This window comes from Macrotis lagotis, chromosome 8, assembly GCF_037893015.1.
Source record: "Macrotis lagotis isolate mMagLag1 chromosome 8, bilby.v1.9.chrom.fasta, whole genome shotgun sequence".
Lineage (NCBI taxonomy): Eukaryota > Metazoa > Chordata > Mammalia > Peramelemorphia > Peramelidae > Macrotis > Macrotis lagotis.
The window spans coordinates 144,279,154-144,303,190 of NC_133665.1; the positions used below are offsets into that span (position 1 = coordinate 144,279,154).

A 24,037-nucleotide genomic window follows, 5' to 3' on the forward strand; every position below is an offset into this window, starting at 1 on the left:
GCAGAAACAGAACCAATTGGTGAAAACTTCAAAGTGACTAGATTAGAGGAAACAATTTTTTAACTTTTAGAGCTACACAGAAATGGAATGGAATGCTTGGGGAAGGAAAGGGCTTTTCCCTTTCCTGGAGGTCTTTAAAACAGAGTAGTGACTTCTTGTTGCATAAGTTGGAGAGGGAGCTTCTTTTTTCATTTGGACAGCACTGTGATTACTAACAACTCTGAAGTTATCTTAGTTTGAATTGACTTCTTTTTGGACTCACAGATGAAGCAAAAGTAATAAAGTCAATATATAATTAAGGTTAAATTGCACAGTACAGACTGTAAGTGCTTTGGGATTTCAGGCAGGAGAGAACAGTGTGGGTTGGTCTAGGCAGGGAAAGTCTTCTCAGAGGGCATGAGGTCAGAGTGGGTCATGGAGGATGGTGTAGTTTGGTTTGAATTTGTTTTTCCAAATTCTTTTACAGTGATAAATGTCAAAGCCAAGAAAAATCTAATCAGGAAAAAGAGCTACTGGGGAGTGTTTCCAGTTGAACAAGAGACCCTGACCTTAATTTTATGCTTTTTGCAAGTATATTAGCTTGTAGGGTAATGGAATATCCTAAGAATGAACCCAGGTGGAAGCTGCCATTAAGCCCCTCCTATAAATATTTCTGAGCAGCTGAGTGGTGCAGTAGATAGAGTGATCCAGTTAGGAAGACTCATTTTCCTGAGTTCTGAACTCAGATACTTGCTAGCTGGATGATCCTGGGCAAGTCACTTAACCCTACTTACCTGAGTTTCCTCATCTGTAAAATGAGCTGGAGAAGGAAATGACAAACAACTTCAGGATCATTACCAAAAAAACTCCAAATGGGGTCCCTGAAGAGCTGGATATGACTGAAAAACTGCTGAACAAAAAAAAAATATTTTATTGACATCAAAAGTCTTCTCCTATTGCCTTCCTTTTAGACTGAACCTTCCCTTGTAAGAGAGAAAAATAATTATGAAAAAAAAGAGTATGACATAGAGATCCTGTTTAACAATGTATAATTTTTTTTGGAGTCAAAGGTCCAAGGTTCAGATCTCATCACTGATGTAACCCTGCATAAATGATTTAACCTAATGACTTTCAGTCCCCTCTTTTGGGGGGACTATATGGAAAATATATTTGGAATTGGACTATATAGCACTTTCCATTTTTATTAATTTATTAATTAAGAAATCAGCAATTATTAATGAACTGAGAAAGAACAAAACATTTCTCTGCACCAAGCACTAAAGCTAAATCCTGGATGAAACAAGATCAAACACAATCTCTGGCTTTAAGGAATTTACATTCAAGTGAGACTACATCCCAAAGGGGAGTGGTATGCAGAGAAGGGAAAGTTATATGGAAATAGAGGCCAGTCATTAAGTGAAGCACTCTGCAAGTATTATCTGATTTGATTCTCACAGCAACCCTGGGAGTGAGGTGTTACTGTTCATTTAACAGATGAGGAAACTGAGGGAAACAGAGATTAATTGACTTTCTAAGGTTTCCACAACATGTGAATGTCTGAGGTCAAATTAAACTGGTTTTCCTTACTTCCAGTTTAGGATTCTATCCAATGTGTCCACCTACCTGCCTCTAGGGATAATGTCTGGGGTTATGGGGGATAATTACACAACTCAATCAGGAACTATGGCAGAATGGGTTTGAGTTTGGTAGTTCCAGAACTGGAGAAAGGAGAGGAAGGAAATGGTTTGAGAAAGAAAGAAAGAAAGAAAGAAAGAAAGAAAGAAAGAAAGAAAGAAAGAAAGAAAGAAAGGAGGGAAGGAAGGAAGGAAGGAAGGAAGGAAGGAAGGAAGAGAGAGAAAGGGAGAGAGAGAGGAGAGAGAGGTGGGGAGAGAGAGAGAGAGAGAGAGAGAGAGAGAGAGAGAGAGAGAGAGAGAGAGAGAGAGAGAGAGAGAGAAAGGAAAACTTCAAGACAAAGGTGATACTTGAATGAATCCTGGAGGAGTAAGAGAGGTAGAGGTAGCAAGGATGACCCTGAAATGATGCCATATAGAGTACCTAGAATGGGGAACAGAGAGACCAATTTTACTGAGTTATCTAGGGGACTAATGTATAATGAGTCTGGAGAGTCAGGTAAGTCAAACTGTGAAGGGCTTTTATTATATTAGGAAGTAATAGGTAGCCCAGTGGTTGGAGTGCTGGTTTGAAATGAAAAAATCTGGAATTCAATTTTGCCTCAAACACTTACTAATGGGAATCAAGGCAAGGGACTTAACTTGTTTGCCTCAGTTCCCTTATCAATAAAACTGGATAATAATAGCACCTGCCTCTGAGGGTTGTTGTGGGGATAAAAGGAAATAATAATTGTAAAGAGCTTTGCATACCTTAAAGTGGTATACAGACACTAGCTATTACTGTGTGAAATAAAGAGAAATCAAGAGTTTGGAATCTGAGTCAGGGAGCAGGAAAGGTCTTTATTTTCTGAAGGAAAGGACACGTCCCATTGCCAGGGAGTGTGTCAAAAATAAAAACATGCAGGTCATTTTTATGGTTATTAATAATCCTTCTAAATTCTGTCTTATCCCACTGGTGATATGAGACAAGCTCACAATCTTTTTACTACTGTTACCCAGCCAGTGCAAAGCAAATTCAATCTTCATTATCCTAACTATTCATAACTAACCTTTATCCCATTGGAAAGTTTCAGTTTTCCATTTCTTATTATCATATTCATAGCTTAATTTATATCCCAATAAGAGTGCTTTTCTACAAAACCTCATTATGCATTTCCTTTGACTCTATTAAAAGTGATTTTTCTACAAAACCTCATTATGCAGCTTTCTTTGGAGATGTCCAATCAGAAAAAAGAATCGACTTAATTCTTCTTAAAATCACAACATTTCCAAGTAGCTGGAAACCTGACAGTGTTTTCTCTCCCAGCACTGACAAGGGATAAAATAATGTATTCATGAGGAAGTTTCACTGAAGATCATTCTCACCACCTGTGCATAAGAATGTTTTCATATATGAACAACAAAATTCAAGGGAAAGAGAGAGAGAGAAAGTCCATTTTAGTTTTTTTTTCCTCTTATTTTCAGGGCAATGGGGTTAGGTGGCTTGCCCAAGGCCACGCCGCTGGGTAATTATTAAGTGTCTGAGGGTGGATTTGACCTCAGGTCCTCCTGACTCCGGTGATCTATCCACTGGCCACCTAGCAGCCCCTAAGAAATTCCATTTCAAGGTAACTGTAGACAACATGAAATCTCTGGAAGTCTACTTCCCAAGGCCAAACTCAGAAACTACGTGAGAAAGGGTTTCATGAGGAAACTCCAGGAGAGACCATCTCACACAATACTATGCTTAATGGGGAGCTCATTGAATATGAAAGGAGACATGCAGATTATTAGTAAGGAATTGTTTATGACGTCATCAATTAGGGAGAATCCCATCCAGTTCATCTATGACCCCACTTTTCGGTCATGAGCGAGGGGGGACCTCAACACTCTTGGCCCTCACTCTGGCTATCCCTTTTTTCCCCCTAGAAAGTCTGATGAGGGAACCTGCGGAGGCTGGCCGAGGACTACAATTCCCAGCAAGCCCTGCGCCCGGATGAGTCACGGGACCACGGGCGGTAGTGACGCAAGGCGAGGGCGGGTAATTTCGACTGGCGGGAGAAAAACGGTCACCGTTGGCCGGGACTCGACCAGTGTCTGGAGCCCCGGGCCCGCCATGGCGCAGCCGGACGGGGATCGGTGGCCATCGCGTCTGATCGAGATGAAAGTGAGTCTGGCCGGAGGGCCCGCGGAGGCCGAGAAGCCGCCCGGCCCCGGAGGGAGCCCGGGCCGCGCCGCGGCCGCCTCTGGGAGCGGGAGGAGGCGGGGAGGCCGCGGGGGAGGGGCGGCCCCGGCCCCGGCCCCGCCCTAGCCCCGCCGAAGGCCGCCCCGCCCTGGATAGGATGCGAGTGCGGAGCTGGATCCCGCCCCCGGCGCCCCCGGCTCGCTGCCGGCCTCGCCGTCCGCACCGCCCGGGCCCTCGGAGCCCGCCGGGGCCGTGTCCGTGCCGTGGCCCGGCCGCTGACCCGGCCAAGCCCTGTCCGCGGTGCTGGACAGAGGCCCAGCGGGAGCGCGCGTGTGCGCGTGTGCGCGTGTCTGTGTCTGCGCGCGCGCGCGTGTGTGTATGTGTGTGTGTCTGTGTCTCTGTGTCACAGAATGGAATGCCTTTACATTCCATCTATGCACCTATTACCATTTGTATGTTAGACGTTATATAAGTTATAGCAAGATATAGATATTTTCTTAATGTTTAAATATATAAACAAATATATTTGTGAAGTTCTAAGTACAGTGGTAGCTGTTTAATAAATTGTTCCTTTCTCCCCCACTTAAATTATACACACATAGGCGTGCAAACACATATACATACGCAGCTAGAATTTGTATATAGCTTAGTTATATGTGTATACACAATTTTATATGAATTTATAGAATATAGATGGGTAAAATGGAATAATTGTAAAGGGCATTATAAATATTAGCAAATGCTATTAATGGGGAACTATAATAGAATATTGTAATACACAGTTTTATATGAATTTGTAGAATATAGATGGATAAAATGGAATAATTGTAAAGGCCATTATAAATATTAGCAAATGCTATTAATGGGGAACTATAATAGAATATTGTAATACACAGTTTTATATGAATTTCAGCAAATGCTATTAATGGAACTGTAATAGAATATTGTAATACACAGTTTTATATGAATTTGTAGAATATAGATGGATAAAATGGAATAATTGTAAAGGGCATTATAAATATTAGCAAATGCTATTAATGGGGAACTATAATAGAATATTGTAGTTTCATGCAGATTGTTGGTACATTATTTATGGAATATTGCATATATATATATAATTGTATTACAGATCAAATATATAGGGCGGCTAGGTGGCACAGTGGATAAAACACCAGCCCTGGAGTCAGGAGGACCTGGGTTCAAATCCGGTCTCAGACACTTAATAATTACCTGGCTGTGTGGCCTTGGGCAAGCCACTTAACTCCATTGCCTTGCAAAAGCTTAGAAAAAAGAAAATAAGAAAAAAATAAATATATAATTGCATATTTGTACATTATATAATCATATACTTATGTATTGGTTTATAGTTTGTATATTAAATGCATATTCCTATATTGACATTTACTTTTTTACATTATTATATCAAAATGTCCCTAAATTAATGATATAGAATACATATTTAACATTGTTTATATTGTAACTGACTTTGGAATTAACTTCAAAAGTAGAGGATGTCATCATAATGGAAAATATTTGTGGGTGTTATTATTGTCACTGTAAATCTGACAGAAGACCTTAGGGTTAAGTGGCTTCTCATTTCTCCAGTATTTTAATGAAAAGGACCTACATTCATAAAAACAAATTCTGAGAAGAAAACAGGTTTTTACTGGCAGTTTACCACAACAGACTATATCTTAGTAGTTGCAATGCGTTTAGAGGTTACAAAGTGCTATAGTGTTTGTTAGAAAAAAATCATTTGAGTTCTTGGAACAAAATACAACCTTAAAGGCTCTCTTTCTATAAAGTATGTCTTATATACTTGTCAAAATTATACAAAAGGCGCAACAATAAAGGTAATTTTTTTTTGTCACCCTATACCAAGCAAGACAGAAAACTGGAGGATGATGCTTGCCAAAAGTGTTGGCCAAGTGTAAAAGATTAGATGGATTAGTAATACCTTAGAAATGTTCCTGAATGACCACCTTGTGCTGAATCTCATTTCTTCAAATATTAGAATTCCTGCCTCCTCATCGAGATCCATAATTATGCTAGTGATCAGAATTGTATTCCACATAGAAAGAACAAAAATACACATTCAAATGGGCGTACCTATGGAGCTGGGTCATCAATGTATATGTAATGGGGTCACATATCATGGGTAAATATTAAACATGGACAATGACCTGGTCCCAAAATTAAAGAAGAAGAGAGTAGGCTGATTTTGTTTGAGAAATTGCACATTGATTTCAATGATGGACAGTTTACTTTTTTAATCATCAGTGTTCTCCTAGGTTCAAGTCTTGCTTCTGACACTGTTTAGGTGACCCCCTGCTAATCCTGTAACTCTGGTGTGTCTCAGACAACTCTCTTAAGTTATACATTGTTGAACAGGTCTGCTACACCTTGGTTAGGGGAGTTTTCTCGCTAGGAGTTTCTGCTCTAGTGAAGTCACTTTTGGCTCTCTGTGACAGCCTATGCTAATGACACACTCTGGGGCAGACCTGGTGAAGCAGCTTCTGGAACCCCTCTGAAAAGTATCATTGATGGAGATGAAGATCATTTTCCAATATACTCTGAACCCTTCCAAAAAGGAAATAGTCTGGTACAAAGTGCTTTGGATTAGATAATTGTTAGGCAATCTAAGCTTTAGCAGCAACAATAATAGCTCACATCCTATGAGACTTTTAGTTTTATAACTAAGTGCTTCCTGATTTCCAGTAACCTTGAGAGACGTTTGAAATATTTTCTTTATTTTGCAGATGAGGACACCAAAGTTTATATTAGTAGATCAGCTTGCCTAAGGCAGCTCAGCAGTTTATTTTTGGTGAAATAGTTGGGGTTAAGTGACTTACCCAGGATCCTACAGTAAGTGACAAGTGTCTGAGGACACATTTGAATTCAGGTCCCCCTGGCACCAGGGCCAGTACCAGCACAACCTTAAAAGTGACAAAAATTGAATTCAGAGTTAAGTCCTTCTCTAAGTTAAGTTTGATACAGTCTCCCTGGGCTGCCTTCTCTATTCACATCACAAAGAATGAGAAAAGCATTTAGTAATTGCTAATTCATGATTCATAATTCATAATTCAGTATATATAAATTATATATAAAATTATATAAATTCATGAATTTAGGCACTGCTAAGCCCTGGAAACATAAATACGCTCAAAAATAAAGGCAATCCCTGGTCTCAAGAAGCACAGTGGGTGATTTGGAAATGCTCGTTTCTTTCCTTCCCCTTCCCACTATATTAGATTTTGAAACCTATGTTTTCAACCTATGTTACTTTTTTGGATTCCTTGAGTTTAGCAAGGATTATGTTTCCTTGGACAATCCTTCCTGGCCTCATTGTTCCTCTAGCTAATCTGACAGCCAACCTTTTGACTCTCACTGACCCCAGGCTTTCTTCAGTATACAAGCTCTGTTTTTTAGTGTTGTGCAATGGAAATAGTAATGGATTTCAAGTTAATAGACCTGGTTTATGTCCCATTGCTATGACAAATGAGGCAAATCATTTAATAAAATATTTGTGGAGTGTTTCACACCCATGATCACATCTCATTTTTATAATACACTGTGAAGTAGGTACTATGGCTGGCTTTGACCCATTTTCTGATGAAGAAATTGAAACTTAGATAGTTCATTGACTTACCCTTGGTCATGTGGCTAATATGAGAAATGGAATTCACACTCATGTCTCTTGTCTCCCAAAGTTCATTTGTAATCTTCTATAAAATGAAGTTTTTGAGCTAGATGATCTCTTGTGGCATATCATTTTTATGATCACTTTCTTTGATGATTCAGTCTGAATTGTCAGAGCAGAGGAGCAGAAGAGCCATGTTAGGGCTGATGAGCTGGATGCATCATGTAATAGGCCAGACCACAGAGAAGACCAAAAGTATTGCTTCCTGGTGGATTGAGAAGGAATGTTTAGTGGAGAGTGAACAGTTTCATTTTATGAAGATCTGTTGATTAATATTAATGATCATGTTTATTTCCTAACTAATTTAGAAACTTTGATGAATTTTTATATTTCAGGCAGTAGATGATTTGCTGAGATGTGGGATTTGCTTTGATTATTTCAACATTGCAATGATCATTCCTCAGTGTTCACATAACTGTAAGTATGAGAATGCCCTCTTTTTAGTGTGTATGAGATATACTCTTCTCTACATAAAGTGATATGGGTATATGGCTTCTGTTTAATGGATTTCATAATGTTCTTGTTTTGTCTTTTCATCCCTTCATAATTTCTTTGTTTTGAAATTTTGATCACACCACAAGGTATATGTTGTTGTCAAATTCTTAGAACAGAGCTAACATTAAAATCAACAGAAAAAAGAGGTATATAAAATTAGAAGACAAAATTTACTAACTAGTTTAGGTAATTCTTTTTTTTTTTTTTTTTTTTTTTTAGATTTTACAAGGCAATGGGGTTAAGTGGCTTGCCCAAGGCCACACAGCTGAGTAATTATTAAGTGTCTGAGTCCAGAACTCAGGTACTCCTGACTCCAGGGCCGGTGCTCTGTCCACTGTGCCACCTAGCCACCCCTAATTAATTCTTGAATTAGAATTACAGGGCTTGAAAATTTTTTAAACTTAAGATAAATTTGCATAATTTTTTTCAATGAGATAATTCCAGACATTGAATATCAATTTTAATTATTTTTGCACTTCAATGATCACTGATTCTGAATTGAGTTGAGTCTTTTTGTTCATCCCCCTCCCAAATTGATAGAAATTGTGGAATGCTAAATGTTTAAAAATTCTTTATACAAAAACTTAAAATATTTAGAATGAAGTTGCTAGTCATTGTCCCAATTTTTAGGTGCTAATTATTCAGTTTTTGTATCATTTAGAGATCTTTTCCATCTTCTTATGTTAGGTGAAGGAACATAGAAAATTTATACCAGAAATTGGATTGCTTCTAAGTACAACTTTGATGAAATGTTTGTAGAAGATAGTGTTTGAATTAATGAAAATTGTGAGGTTTGGGAATTGTTTTTGGATTTCAGTTGCCATGCCATTTCCCCTTCAATTATAATGAATAATTAAAAGTTGGCTATGTATATCTCTCTCTAGTATCTCTCATTAGTAAAGAAGGTAACCACGTTACCTTATTTCTTCTTTTTTTTGTCATGCCTTGCCATCCCTTCCAGCCAATCCATATTGTCTTAATGTAATTATCCAAGAGGAATAATAGAGTCTTTAATTTCCACAATTGTTCAGATATTCAAAAGTAATAGTTTATTTTATTACCCTTTTGATTCTACCCTCTGAAATTCTGGACCTTCAATAGATCATTTTTTTTTAATAATAAAATACGATCATAGTTTTCCTCAATTTTTAAAGTTGCTTTGTTTTTTAGTGTTGCTTTAATGACATAAGTGCCTTAGTGACTTGGGGTGAAATGATTTAGTTGTTTCATATAACATTTTTTGGATGTTTAGTTAGCATTGCCCTGGATGAACTGGAATCAGTGACCTAAGGGCCTATCCATTTATTAACACTCTCTGAACTTTTCTGGAATGTCCTACTTTTCTATTTTACTCTTTTTTTTTTTTGTTTTTCTTTTGCTCTACTTCATTTGCTTTGAATATGAATAGTAAGTACTGCATTTACAATTCATTTGATTGTAAAATATTGATTCAGACTCATGCAATTAGATAGTATTTATGCTATGTTGATTTTCCCCACATAAAATCCCATGAAATGCAAAAACTGTATTTATAGTACAATAATGACTCCAGGGCCCGTGCTTTATCCACTGCGCCACCTAGCCGCCCCCATTTGAAAGCTTTATTAGTTCTCAACATCATTAGTATTTTCCTACCCAAGAATCATAATTTTCCCTATGTTTTAAAGCTTTATGGTTATTCCTGAAATAAAGCTTTTCCATGGAACTGAGTCTAAAGGTTTTGGATTATTTGAAGAAACACCTTAGAATTTAGACATTTATGTCAGAACTTTAGAGAATGTTGGTCCCTTTTGATCTTCATAAAATCACAGAATATAAAAGTTGAAAGTCACTTTAATCATCTAATTATATATTTCTTGTTTTATAGTTGAGGAAAATGAGGCTGAGAGAGGATTATGTTTGATATGCTCATAAGTAATTCAGTGGGACCCAAGTCAGTTTTTCTAACCACAACTCAAATTCGTTTTTATTTTATAATTCTGGGGCTTTTTATTTCCTGTGCATTTGATACTTATGTCTTAGTGGGGAGAAAGTCAAAGTCACAAGGTAACAACACTCTGGGGAAAAAAGAGTGAATGAACCCTCCATTCAGATGAATTCAATTGCCTTATCAAATATGCCAAGAACCACTTTGAATAGGATAGCTGCTGAATCTACTCTGCACTTTATCTCATCAATCTATCAATCTATATTTGGCAGTAATCTGATAAAGCTAAAATTAAGCCATAGGTTTAATTTCTTCATAATTACAGCAGGGGTTCTTCATGTTTTTCTATGTCCTGAGGCCCTTTGATAGTCTGATGATTCTTATGAACTTCTCAAATTAATATTTTTAAATACTTAAAATACATATGATTTGGAGAAATTAGATTATTAAAGAAATATAGTTATCAAAATATTTTTTAAAATGTTACAGATCCCAAGTCTCTTTCCTAAGGTGGATAGAACATTGACCTTAGCGTCTGGGAATTAGAAAATATTGCACTGGATCTGCAGAAGAATAAAAAATGCTGTGTAGCTTGTATAATACAAGCTTTATTTATTTATATTATAATCATATTATTAAATATATATTATATTCTTTCCATTTACATTGTTGGAGTTCAGTTGTAGATTGTTTTCCTGCATCTGCTTATTTCACTGAATATTTCATTTGCATTTTCTTTGCACGCTTCTCGAGTTCTTCACATTTAGAGTTTTTTAACATTTCGTTAGCCAAGGACCACAATTTGAATAGCCGTTTCTTTCAGGTGAGGGATCTAGTTTCTTTCCAGTGATTTGCTACAACGCATGCTGCTGCTGTGAATATTTGGGGGTATTTGGGACCTTTCTCTCACCTAACCTGCCTGGGGTTAGAACTAATCTCCACAATAGTTGGACCAGTTCATGACTGCACCAACAGTTTATTAGTGAGCCCATCTTTCCACATTGCTTCCAACATTACTGTTTCTCTCTTCATTCATATTTACCAGTTTTCTGGTTGTGAAGTGAAACCTCAGAGTTACTTTGATTTGCATTTCCTTTTTACAGTCCCATATTCTTGTTTTTACCCTAATCTGATATGGCTTTGATGAACTCCTTTCACCTTTCTGTACTTTAGTTTCCCTGTCTTCCATATGTTGTTTGCATTTCTTATTCTTTGAGTCCTTTGTTCCTGGCATGCTGTAAGCCTTAATGCCTGCTGATTGACTGGCTGACCTTTCATTCTTTGGGAGTAACACTTGGTCATGTTTGAGTTCTAAATGCCTATGGGTATGTCTTAGACTGATATCAGGGACAGTTGTTGAAAAGGGATTAACCCCTTCCACCAAAATGAGAATGCCCTTCAGGTGCATTGATTTTGTTCATGCAAAATGCTTTTATGGTTCATGTATGTTTTATTTTTTATGATTACCTTTATCACTAGTCAAGTCAAGAACATTTATTAAATGCTTATAATATGCTTGGCACACTTCTCAGTACTCAGATACAATGAAAGGTAAAAACAACTCCTGCTCTCAGAAAGCTAGCAATCCAATGAGAGAGACAACATGGAAACCACTGTGTACCTGCAGGATGTAAACAAGAGAACTTGGGAGTGATCTCAGAGGGAAAGCTGAGGGGGAGAGGAGGGAAGCAGGCAGGAAGAATGGGTAAAGACTTTAGCTGAGATTTGAAGGAAGCCAGGGAAGCCAGTAGTCAGAGAGAGGAGGGAGAACATTTCAGGAATGAGGGAAAGCTGCTGAAAATGTCTGGGGTCTGTTAAGTAGAGTGCTCTGAATAAGGAGGAGGTAGAGGCCGGTACTGCTGAATCTCAGAGTATGGGGAGGGGGAGTAAGGTATAAAAAGATTGGAAAGGTAGGAAGGAACCAGGTTATAAAGGACTTTTAAAAAGCCAAGGATTTTGTATTGGATCCTGGAAATGATAAGGAACCACTGAAGTTTATTGGTTGTGCATGTAATATGGTTAGTCCCACAGTTTAAAAAGATCAATTGGACAGCTGAATGGAGGATTGATGGTGTGGGGAAGAGACTTGGGGCAGGCAGTAACTCGTCAGCAGGCTAGTGCAGTGGTCCAGTATGAGGTGATGAGAGCTTGACTAGGGTGACAACAGTGTTCAAGAAGAGAAAAGTTAAACTTGTTTGGTTAAATTAGAGCTGATCTAATTCTCTTCTAATTTTTATATGATATAGCCTTTATTATTCAAGAGTCAGGAATTGTTGTTCAGTTGTGTCTGACTTTGTGACCCCATTTGGGGTTTTCTTGGCACAGATACTGGAGTGGTTTCCTTCAACTCATTTTACAAATGAGGAAACCGAGGCAATCAGGGTTGAGTGTCTTGTCTAGAGTCACATAACTAGTAAGTATCTGAGGCCAGATTTAAACTCTTCCTGACTTTAGGCCTGGCACTCTATCCATTGTGCTGCCTAGCTTCCCTAGAGTCAGGAAACTTGGGTTCAAGTTCTGTTTCTGACACATACTGACTGGGATTCTGGGCAAATCACTTGGGCTCTCAGTGTTTAGACCATGCATAACAGTGAAGGGTGGTGGTGGTCTATGAACCCCAAATTCAAAACTCTTTGGGCTCCATAACCACTAGGATTCTTTCCACATCTAAAGAAGAGTATGTGTAGCACATTCACCTACAATGATAGATGGAATTGCCCTATCTGAGAATTCCTTAAACTAAAGAAATATCAAGTCTATTTCCTGTCATTATATCCATTTTGAGTTCATTTTGATATATAGTTTAATTTTTGCTAAATTGCTTTTCAATTTCTTAGCAGTTATTGATTAATAGGGAATTCACATAATTGATGTTCTTGGATTTATTGAATACTGGATTAACTAATTCTTTTTTGAATTAGTTTCCTTCCAATATAGGGGACAGTTAGCAATAATGATTATGACAACAACAACAACCACAATAGTATTTCTATGCACTTTTGAAGACTTGCAGAGTACACTATGAATATTATTTCATTTAATCCTCCCTGTAACTCTGGGTTGTAGGGACTATTGAATCGAGGAAGAGAGGAGAAACACTCCCTAATGCCTGATGCAGACACACTCTGTATGGCTAGCTACTGACATTTTTCTTTTTCTTCAAGGGCTAGGTGGTGCTACTTTTCTGAAATGTTCCCAGTGTGGTACAATGGAAGGAACACTGACTTTCCTTTTAGATGGTCTAAATTCAATCCCCACTTTTTCAACTTCTACTCTTCCACAACTTCCACTCACTTATGTTTAGTATGACCTAATGCAAATCACTCAGCCTCTGGGGTTGCAGATTCTTCATACAGGATATATAAAGGGAGGCAGTTGCACTAGATCAAAGTTTACTATTTTTGATAGTTTGGTTAAGCTCCTGAACCCCTTCTTAGAATAATGATTTTCAAAAATTCATATTTGAGGAAAGTATAATTTCAGTTAGAATTTAGTGAAAATAAAGATGAAAATTTTTTTCCCATCCACATTTATAGACTCTCAAGGTAACTGGGGGGAGGGTTGTGATGGTGGTCTTTGGGTCCCAAATTAAGAATTACTGGGCTACATAAAAGTTCTGAAGTTTTGAACTTAGCTAGAAGTGGTTCCTTCCATCATGAGTTTGTCATTCTTCCCTGTTTGATCATCCCATATTCCACAGATATTCTAACTTATAATTATTTTTGTCCAAGTTTTATCCTCCTTCAATATTGTTAATTCCTGAGGTGTCTAGGAGGCGCAGTGGATAGAGCACTGGCCCTGGAGTCAGGAGTACCTGAGTTCAAATCCGGCTTCAGACACTTAATAAGTGCCTAGCTGTGTAGCCTTGGGCAAGCCACTTAACCCCGTTGCCTTGCAAAAAAAATATATGGTAGTAGCTTATTAATTGTTAGAATTGCATTGAATAAAGAAGCCAACCTGATATTAAACAGTCACTCATTCACAATACTGTTTCCTATATAACATCTGCTTTTTGTTCTACCTTTGGCAATCCTTTGTCTAAGTGTTGATTCCTGGGAGCTTCTTGTTGCTAATGAGATGCTAGAATTGTTCCTTATACATGTTAGTGAACTTTGTAGTTAACCAAACAAAACCAGACATAGTTTCTCCATGCTGTGTTTTAGGATTGTGATCTATTAAAGACACATTTATTAATATTTCAAGAAATTGTTAGAAAGATTGCTTTTTGCAAGGCAACGGGGTTAAGTGACTTGCGCAAGGCTGCACAGCTAGGCACTTAGTAAGTGTCTGCAGTCGGATTTGAACTCAGGTACTCCTGACTCCAGGGCCAGTGCTCTATCCACTGTGCCACCTAGCTGCCCCTAGGAAGATTATTGACCACTGTGAATTCTTCACTCTGCTAAATCTAAATTATATATGACTCCATGTATTACATTAAAATTGTACAAGAAAAGAGTACTTATATGAGGAAAAGGAAAGATACATTTATAGTGTTAAACTTGAACAAATTAGTAACTTTGAGTATTTAAGATAAAATGAAGCTGTTGCAGCTCACAGAGATACAAACAAATATAAATTGCTAAAACAGCTATTATTTTCATATATTCTAAAAGTAGTGTCTTCTGGAATCTTTCTAGCATTAATTAACATGTTGGCAGTTAATCTTGACTATTGTTAGGGGTTTAAATTGGTGGCCTAGTTATTTTAGCTATAGCATTAAGGCCATTAAATTCTACTTTATCTATAAATTTGGGATTATAATATTGGGTTTCTTCCTTGTCAGAGATATCTTTTTCATTTTCTACTAGGACCATATAACAACTTTGTGTTTGCATTTATACTGTTTATATTTATATACACCCATGTGTCCTTCTGGTCTCCCCATTAAAATTTAAGCTCTTCCTCAGTAGAGCTTGTTTAATTTATTATGTTTGTATCCCTGTCACCCTAGCACAGTGGCACATAGAAAGTAGAGTTCATAGATGTTTGCTGATGGATTGATTGCAGTTCTGTTAGAAGTCAAATTTTTATTGTAAATACATGCTAATGGACTGATTGTCATTTTAATTTTTTTCAGACTGTTCTCTTTGTATAAGAAAATTTTTGTCTTACAAAACACAGTGTCCAACCTGTTGTGTGGTGAGTTTTATGTGAAAAACTTAATATTTTTTTTATCATAAGTATTAACCTTTTTCAAATTCATAAGAGTTACACAGGAGTTTCGTGTTTGAAGCTACATTGAAGACATTTTAGTGGAATAGTGTGGAAAATACTTTTAGAAGCTTCTGGAAATACCTGATTGTGTTACATTCGGATGGTACTTTTATGTTGACATTTCTTAACACTTAAGCCAGAATTGGGAAATAAAAATCTTAAGGACAGGAGAGTTAAACTCCCTTCACTATCATGTTCTCAGACCTCCTTATCTTTGATTACTGAATTCTGTAGACAGTGTGATGGTACATTTGCACATAGTCTCATTGTCTATGCAGTGATACTAGGTGGTGCTGGTGGAAGGAGTTCTGGGCGTTGGAGTCAGGAGGGTGGGAGTTCAAATCCAGTCTCAGACACTTGATTCTTACTAGCTGTGTGACCTTGGGCAAGTCATTTAACCCTGATTGCATCCCATCCAGGGTCATCTCCAGTTGTCCTGATTCAAATCTGGCCACTGGAACCAGATGGTTCCAGAGGAGAAAATGAGCCTGGGGACTTAGCATAGCACCCCCTCCCCCAATCCAGTTCATGTGCTTGTTATGGCATCATCTCCCTGTTATTATGGTCTTCTTCAAGAATGAAGGGCAAAAAACATCATTGCCTATGCAGTGATGCTAGGTTCTGATGACATAGAAAACCAGGAGGGGTTGACTTGGGTCCATGAGAATGAATCTCATTCATCTAGCACCTCCCTTTCTCAAGTCAAACACTTCTTCTCAGAAGGAACTCTGGAACATAGCTTTGTTAGTTCCCCAACCCTGGAAGTAAGAGAAATAGGTGCAGAGAGAAGGGATGAATCAAGAAAGGGAGAGAAAAGGGAGAAAAGGAAAAAAAGAAAGGAAGAAAAAGATTAAGTAGTCTGATGAAAAGAGGGCTATTTGAAAAAGTTTGGATTTCTTGTTTTTCTTCCAAAAAAATGAGCCATTTTTACTTCATCCACTTAATGTTTGACTTCATTGTGAGCCTTTTAACTTCTTTGAGCCTCAGTAAAATCCTATTATGGGCAGGATTTTTTCAAATCTTCCAGTTCATCAGGTTTATACATGTTTTCACAGAGAGATAACAAAACGTGTTCGTTTGAGGAGTAGCTGGAAGCATCTGGAAAGGGCTTTTCAAAACTTTGAAGTGTTATGTAAATAATGAAGTATTAATACTTTTGACAGGTTATTCAACTTCCTGTTTTGAGTTTTACATCTTTGAAGTAAAGATGATAGTACTTAACTTACTTCTTAAGATTATCATAAGAGGGGCAGCTAGGTGGCGCAGTGGATAAAGCACTGGCCCTGGAGTCAGGAGTATCTGGGTTCAAATCTGGTCTCAGACACTTAAAATAATTACCTAGCTGTGTGGCCTTGGGCAAGCCACTTAACCCCATTTGCCTTGCGAAAATCTAAAAACAAAAAACAAAAACAACAAAAAGATTATCATAAGACTAGACTCCTTTAATATATGAAAAAATGCTACATTTTTTTTCTTGGTGCTCTCTAAATTGTACTGATCCTACTTGGGAGCCAGTGTGTGATAGTAGACAGGGTCCTGGATTTCTAATAAGAGGACCTGAATTTGAATCTCTGATCTGCCCCTTGCTTTGTGAATTTGTGCAACTCAACTGTAAAACAAGGGGATTGGACCAAATGGTCCCTTTCAACTCTAGACTCATTTTTTTTCCTTTCTCAGAAAAGTGACTCTTTCCCATTGCCAATCCATCCTAGGGGACTCAGATCCTACTGCTCACAGACTGATCATATTTGTGCATATCATATTATCATATAATGATATGTTATACTGTTTAAAGCTGATTTATTATAAAATATTCCATTAAACTAGTTTTAAACAACAACAACAAAAAAATAGATTTATAGGAGACTATTCTTAGAACTGCTACATTTATATGGCCAAAGGGCAATAAAACTGTGCAGACCCTTTAATCCAGCAATCCCACTACTGGGTCTGATTCCCAGAGGGATAAAAAAGGAAAATTCACATTACAAAAATACTCAGCAGCTCTTTTCATGAGGCAAAGAACTGGAAATTGAGGGTATGCCTATCAATTCGGGAATGGTTGACAAATTGTGGTATACAATTGTGTTGGAATACAATGTTAATTCTATAAGAAGTCAGTGAGGGATCAGAATTGCCTGGAAAGACTTGCATGACCTGAGGCTTGAGTGAAGTGAACAGAACTAAGAAAACCTTATGCAAAGACTTGTGATGGAAAATACTGTCCATATCCAGGGAAGGAACTGTGGAGTTTAACTGTAGACCAAAGCTTATTATCATCAATTTTTATAAGCTGTCTTAGGTATTTTTTTCTCTGTAATGTTTTATCCATTTTAATTTTGATTATTCTTTACAACATGATTAAAGTGCTTTATGTTTAGCATGTTTATACATATATGGCCTTTATTAGATTGCTTTCTTTTGGTGGGGGGGGTGGAAGGAAGGGAGGGTGAAAAATGTAAACCTCAAAGCCTTGCAAAAAAGTGATTGTTGAAAACTATCATTGCATATAATTGGAAAAATAAATAAATAAAATACTATTTCCTGAAAAGGGCAAAAAAGAACAAAACAAAAACTGCTACATTTATTTTTTTCATGAGATCATTGCTCAAAAGATGGTATCTCTTAATTGCTACTCCTCTTAGTCAACTTGTTTGTTACCTCTCTGTGGAAGCATGTGGAAGCCAGTTGAACTGGAGGATTGGAGGATTTGAAGAAGTCTTACATTATAGACTTTGTTTATAGTCAATACAGATCACTAATGTTTTTTTATCAAATGTTTAGAGGTCTTTCATCAAACCTAATTCACTGTTTTGAAAGGCATATAGTGCTATAGGTTATATGAAATTTATTTTTGAACCCTTCCTGAACTTCCAGGAATGGGATGAGGTAGTGGAGTAGGATGAAGGGGTATCATGCATTTTGTCAAAACAAGATTCTGACAGGTTAATTATTGCCTATTTGAACATTTTCCATCTGTTGTTTTTCTTTTCTAGACAGTCACAGAGCCTGACCTGAAAAATAACCGAGTATTAGATGAACTGGTAAAAAATTTTAGTTCAGCACGGTATGGCCTAATTTTATTTGATTCCCCTTCTTTTTCTTATTCATTATAGCAATTCACATTGGAATATATCCTCCATATATGCACTTTTTATTTAGGATATCTGGGATTGATATATAAGTCTATGTTTCAGAAACTCTCCTGTTTTGAAAAATAATTCTTATTAAAGTACTAACACTGGAGTCAAGAAGACACTCTGGTTATAGCCTAGTTCATGACCATCTGAATGATTTTATTGCCTTGTTATCTGCAAGATCTTTTGAAATATGTTAATGGAAGCAGCTAAAAGGGACTTAATTCACTATTTGTATAGATTCTTGCATACTTTTTTCCCCCACTGTAAGTTTTTGTTTAACTTATCTTGAAGTGGCCAATCAATCTTTTTTTTCTCTTATTGCAACCATTTATTTGTTCTTGGTATATTGGTATATTATTTCCTTCAGATAGTTAATGTTTTATAAGAGATGGTCCAGAATTTGTATGATTCTGGCACAATGGAAAGGTCTCTGGACCCAGAGTCAGAAAGACCAGAATTCAAATCTGATCCTAGACACTCACCAGCTGTTTGACTCTTGACAAGTTACTTAGCCTCTGTTTGCCTCAGTTTCCTCAACTGTAAAATAGGCGTAATAATATTCCCAACCTCCTAGGATTGTTGTAAGGATAAAATAAGACAGTATTTGTAAAGTACTTAGCACAGGGGTGCATGGAGGTGCTTATTTCTATCCTTTTTTTTCAGTGATTCCTCCATTATCACTGTAAAAAACAAAGGAAATTGCCACAGGACTGAGGGCCGTTTTGTATTTTTAATTTTTATAGATTCTCAAAACCAAAGAATTCATCATTGCATGGCTAGGCTCCTTCCTGCTCAGAAGTCTCTCTAGTAGTGAGGTGGCCCTCAGAGGGGAATCCCTTTGTTTCTGGGTTCACTCAGTCTTTTCTAGCTTCCAGGTCTTGGTATTGAGAGGGATTGGAAGAGACTTCTTTTTGGGAATTTTAGGATTTTGGGAAACATGAAGGAAACCTGGAAAGCCAAGAAGCAGAGAGGAGGAGGAGGGGGGGGATGTTCCAGGTTTTGGGGACAGCCAGAGAAAGCTTCAGTCATATGACATTTTGTGTGAGAAAAACTGAGAGGCCATTTTCCTTATACTGTACAGTATGTAGGGATGAGTAAGGCATAAAAATACTGGAAAACTGAAAAAGTGCAAGGTAGGCATTGGAGCCAAATGGAGGATTTCATATTTGATCCTGAAGGACATAGAATGTCACTGGAGTTTATTGAGTGGGGGAGTGGCAATGGCCAGACCTCTGCTTTGGGAGGAAGACTTTGATAGCTGAGTGTAAGATGGACTGGAGCAGGGAGACCAATCAGCAAGTTGTTGATGATGAGATGATGAGGTCCTACACCAAGATGATGGCAGTGTCAGAAGAGAGAGGAGGTGATGAGAAATGCTATGAAGGTAGAAATGACAGAACATGATGACTGATTGGATGTGGCAGGTCAAAGAGTGAGAAGTTGAGAATGATACCTAATTTGGGAGCCTGGGTGACTGGAAGGATGGTGGTGTCTATGATAATAATAGGGAAGTTAGGAAATAATTTTGGAGGAGTGATAATAAGCTCAATTTTGGACATGTTGAGTTTAAGATATCTGTAGGAAATAGATAACTAAGGCAGTTAGAAATGTGAGTCTGGAGGTCAAAGAGGTCCAGGTATGTAGATCTGAGAGTCATTAGTAGAGAGATGATAATTGAATCTATAGGAGTTGATGTGAACACCAAGTGAAATAGTATAAAGAGTATGAGAGAGAAGAGAAGGCGACCCAGAACAGAACCTTGGGGACCCACCTTTTTGGTTGATGTGACCTGGATAATGTAATCAAGCAAAGGAGACTGAGAAGTCAGACAGATAGAGGAGGGCCAGGAGAGAGAGCAGTGACATAAAAATCTAGAGAGAAGACAGTGAATATCAGGGAGAGAGTGTTTCACAGTGTACAAGACTGGAGAGAAATCAAAATGAAGAATGAATTAGAAATCAGAATGAAGATTGAGAAAAAGCCATTAGATCTGCCAAATTAAGAGATCATTAGTAACTTTTGCAGAGAGTGGTTTCCGGTGAATGATGAGTTCAGAAGCCGAAGCCAGATAGCACAGTGGAGGCGTAGACTGTAGCCAGCTTTATCTAGATGTTCAGCTACTAATGGGGGAAGAGATATAGGAAAAATAGCTAGTGAAGATGTACAAAACAAATTAAATTAAAATTTTTTGAGGATGGGGTAGATGGACATATTTGTAGATAGTAGAGAAGCAGTCAGGGAGAGTGTAAAAATAAGGGAGGGAGAATGATAGAAAGGCCAATCTGCTGGAGAAGCCAGGAGAGCATGGGGGTCATTTGTGCCTTTAGAGAGGTGTGCCTTGACAAAGAGAAGGGACACCTCTTTATGTGAGACAGAGATGGTAGCAAAAGGTATCTGAGTGATATGGAATGAAGAGGACGACAGAAGAGGGAGCTCTTGGGACATGGCCTCATTTGTTTTTTTTTCCTCTAGTAGGATAAGATGCAAAGTTCTCAGTTGAAAGGAAGGAAGGAGGAGGAATGGGGTGGGGGGTTTGAGGAGGCATGAAGAAGTTATAGTAAGTGGGATAGTGAGTTAATTTGGGAGGTGTACGAGAATTGTTGTGCTACAGAGGGAGGTAGTATTTCTAGATGAGGCAGTTGAGTTAGATTGAAGTTAAGTGACTTGCCTAGGGTCACACAACCAGTAAGTGTCTGAACTCAGGGCTTCTTGACACCAGGTACACTTTCATTGTACCTCTTGCTGCCTAAGGAGAGACAAGGAAGAGATAGATGACTGAAAATCACTGAAAGTCCAATCCTGCCAAGACTAAGCCAAATATAAGTCCAGTTCAGTCAATGAGAACAGGATGTTTCAAACAAATCCCATCCTTGCATTGTTGCCATTTGCAAGTCCAGGAGAATTTGGCCTCAGACAGATCCTGCCAGGTCCACTAATTGTAAGGCAGGAGGTCTGGAGGGTCCTCTCCTCTCCTGTTGGCTTTGCAGGTTTTTTGTTCAGAGAGATATTTTTCTCTTTTTATTGTACAGCCTTGGGTGGCGAGAGGCTGCAGGGTCAGTCCACACACAACTCTATCTGCACAATCCAAGTTTGCTTTTCGGTCCCCCCAAGTTCCTTATCTATATCTAGTCCACTCACAGCAAGTCCTAATGCCTTTACCTCCACAGCCCCATTTCCATACACTTGTCCGGACATTTATAGGGGCCTAGAACAAAGCCACCATCATGCCAAATCTGCCACTTCCATAAGTATCATTATATAAGCAAGTTGTGTAATTTTAGCTGCCTCCGACTCGATTATAGAACCATTACCAGGTAAATATCCAAATACGGGCCTTATGCCCAGTCAAGTTGAAACCCTGTGAAATTCACACCCACAACCAGGCAAATGGCTTCCCTTACAATCACAAATCAATCAACCAATAGGCATTTATTAAGGGCCTTTGGTATGATAGGAGCTGTTCTAAGCAATGTGGGTATGAAGACAAGTGTGAAATATTTCCTGTCAACAAGGTCCCAAGTTCTAATGGAGAAATAAACATTTACTTATAGAAGTACATACAAAATACCTCCAAATAATTTTAAATACTTCAGATATTACCCAGAAATTTTACATCTCTTCCTCATAGACTTGAAAATAGGAATTTGTCATTCATCTTCCTATCTTCCATAGGGGTCAATAAAACATCTTAGTAAATAAGTAATAAATATTTGTTAAATTAACCAATATTTTGCCTACTTTACTAACTAGGAGCAAACAGCTGACTTGAATTATCTCATTTTATTACCCTTATTCTTTTAAAAGTGGAGAGTTAGGGGTGGCTAGGTGGTGTAGTGGATAAAACACCGGCCCTGGAGTCAGGAGTACCTGGGTTCAAATCTGGTCTCAGACATTTAATAATTACCTAGCTGTGTGGCCTTGGGCAAGCCACTTAACCCCATTGCCTTGCAAAAACCTAAAAAAAAAAAAATGGAGAGTTATGAGAGCACAGAAACAAGCATCCAAAAAATATTTTTTAATCCACAGATAAAAATCTAATTAGCAGCACAACAGCCAAAAGATAGGCCACTGGAAAGCTAATCAGCTCTTGGATGATGAATAGTTGAGTGTGTCTTGTTGAAATTTGATGTTTATAAGAACCATTGGGGTATGTGCCTAGCAGTGAGAGCTTTGGTTCATAGATGTTTTATTCACTTTCTTGAAATAATTGCAAATTGCTTTCCAGAATGATTAGAACACTTCCTAGCATGACCATGTCTAGAGCTGATCCATTTTTTTTAATCACAGAAGGTTTGTTTTTGTTGTCATTATAAAACTTAAGATTTTAAAACAGATATCAGTGACTAGTGGAGAGAGCATCAGACAAATAATCTAGACCACTTAATACATTCATTGTTTGCTGTCCTAATCAAAAGTTTGTTGTCCTCCAAGGAATCAGCTTTTGCAGTTCACCCTCGATTCACCACCAATATCTCCTCTGTCCTCCTGCTCAAGGAATATTTCTGGCAAAATCCAAGTTCCTAAAGGGCACATGAGTTCTTCAATAAAGCAAGAAAATAAAATGGATTCTTACTTGGTAAAAGAAGGTCCTTCTTCTATAAAACCACCAGAGAAGCCAAAGAGAGGCAAAGATGGCAAAATTGACGATACAGGGAAAAAGCCCCGCAATTCTTTAGAGATAAAGGGGGAATCAAGTGAAGCAGGGGAAGATCAAGGATACACTTCTTTTAATGGTCCTGAGAAACCCTCCACATCTGCTTTAAAGGAAGTTTCTAAAGGTAGGAAACTATTTTCTTGTATTTCTCCTTTATAAAAAACTCATCCCAGAGAAGAGCCATATAAGGTCCTATTTCTGAAGTGAAAGAAGAGAAAAAAAATGTACTAGATTTCAACACAGTACCACCTTGAAGTTTGATAGACAAAGTACTTTTGTTTGTACCAGTCTTTAACAATGAGATTAGAAGTTGAGACTGAAGTCCCAGCCTTTATGCCTTGATATTCCCCCTTCTTCTCTTTTGTATAGTATCCCTTGAGTAATCTCCCTAACACACTACTTTCATTATGTCATTTTGCTTACAAGCCTCATCTCTATGAGAAAGACCACATTATTTGACTTGTCATTCTGAATCTTTTGCAGTCTGGCCTGCTCTTTCTCACTTCATCTCTCATTATTCCTTAGCACAAATTTCCTTTTCAAGTCTATCCCCTCACATTTTTCTGAATGTGCCATGCTTATTTCCACCTCTTAGGCTTTGCTCATTGCATTCCTGTTGCCCAAATCCAAATTAAAGCTGTTTGTTCTCACATTGATTTCTCCTTTCTTAGTTTTTCTTAGTTCTCCTGCAGAACTTATTTTATGGACCATCTATTTTGTATTTCAAGGGACTGAATATATACTTATCAATTTAACTTTTTCATCTGTGTAGGTTTTCTTTATTTAAAAAATAAGTTTTTCTGAATTTTTCAAACACCAAATAAAATGGGCATTTCTAAATTTAAAGTAGAATAGAAAGAGGTATGAGTCCCTCCACTCACCATTGTGGACACAGTATTGAACATACAAGTTTTCCATTAAATATTTGGTTTGAATTTTGAATTTGTTTATTAAAAAAAGCTTCTATTTCAGTCTTACTCTGATACCTCACTTTGGAGGTGACATATAGTTCTTATCAGCTATGCTAATGGAATACAAATTTTAGAGTAAGTCATACATCTTTGAGAAGGCTTCATGTATAGCTATGGAGACATACTTGCTCTATTTCTCAAGGCTAAACCTGTCTAAATTAG

The 24,037-nt window shown here is 37.7% G+C and overlaps 1 protein-coding gene across 7 annotated transcripts in view; it reads left to right on the top strand.

Moving 5' to 3' along the window:
* Positions 1-3,589: 3,589 nt before the first annotated feature.
* The window catches only part of RAD18 (RAD18 E3 ubiquitin protein ligase), a 99,199-nt gene continuing 78,751 nt past the window's right edge, over positions 3,590-24,037 (top strand). For 5 of the 7 annotated variants that reach the window (XM_074198658.1, XM_074198660.1, XM_074198659.1 and 2 more), the window contains exons 1-5: positions 3,611-3,756; positions 7,810-7,891; positions 14,974-15,035; positions 18,107-18,177; positions 22,682-23,028. In XM_074198658.1, the coding sequence (XP_074054759.1) occupies positions 3,706-3,756; positions 7,810-7,891; positions 14,974-15,035; positions 18,107-18,177; positions 22,682-23,028 (613 nt within the window). In that variant the 5' untranslated portion in view covers positions 3,611-3,705. Of the gene's footprint in view, positions 3,757-6,533; positions 6,640-7,809; positions 7,892-14,973; positions 15,036-18,106; positions 18,178-22,681; positions 23,029-24,037 lie in introns of all 7 variants that reach the window. The other 2 variants (XM_074198664.1, XM_074198661.1) reach the window with 2 other exon arrangements.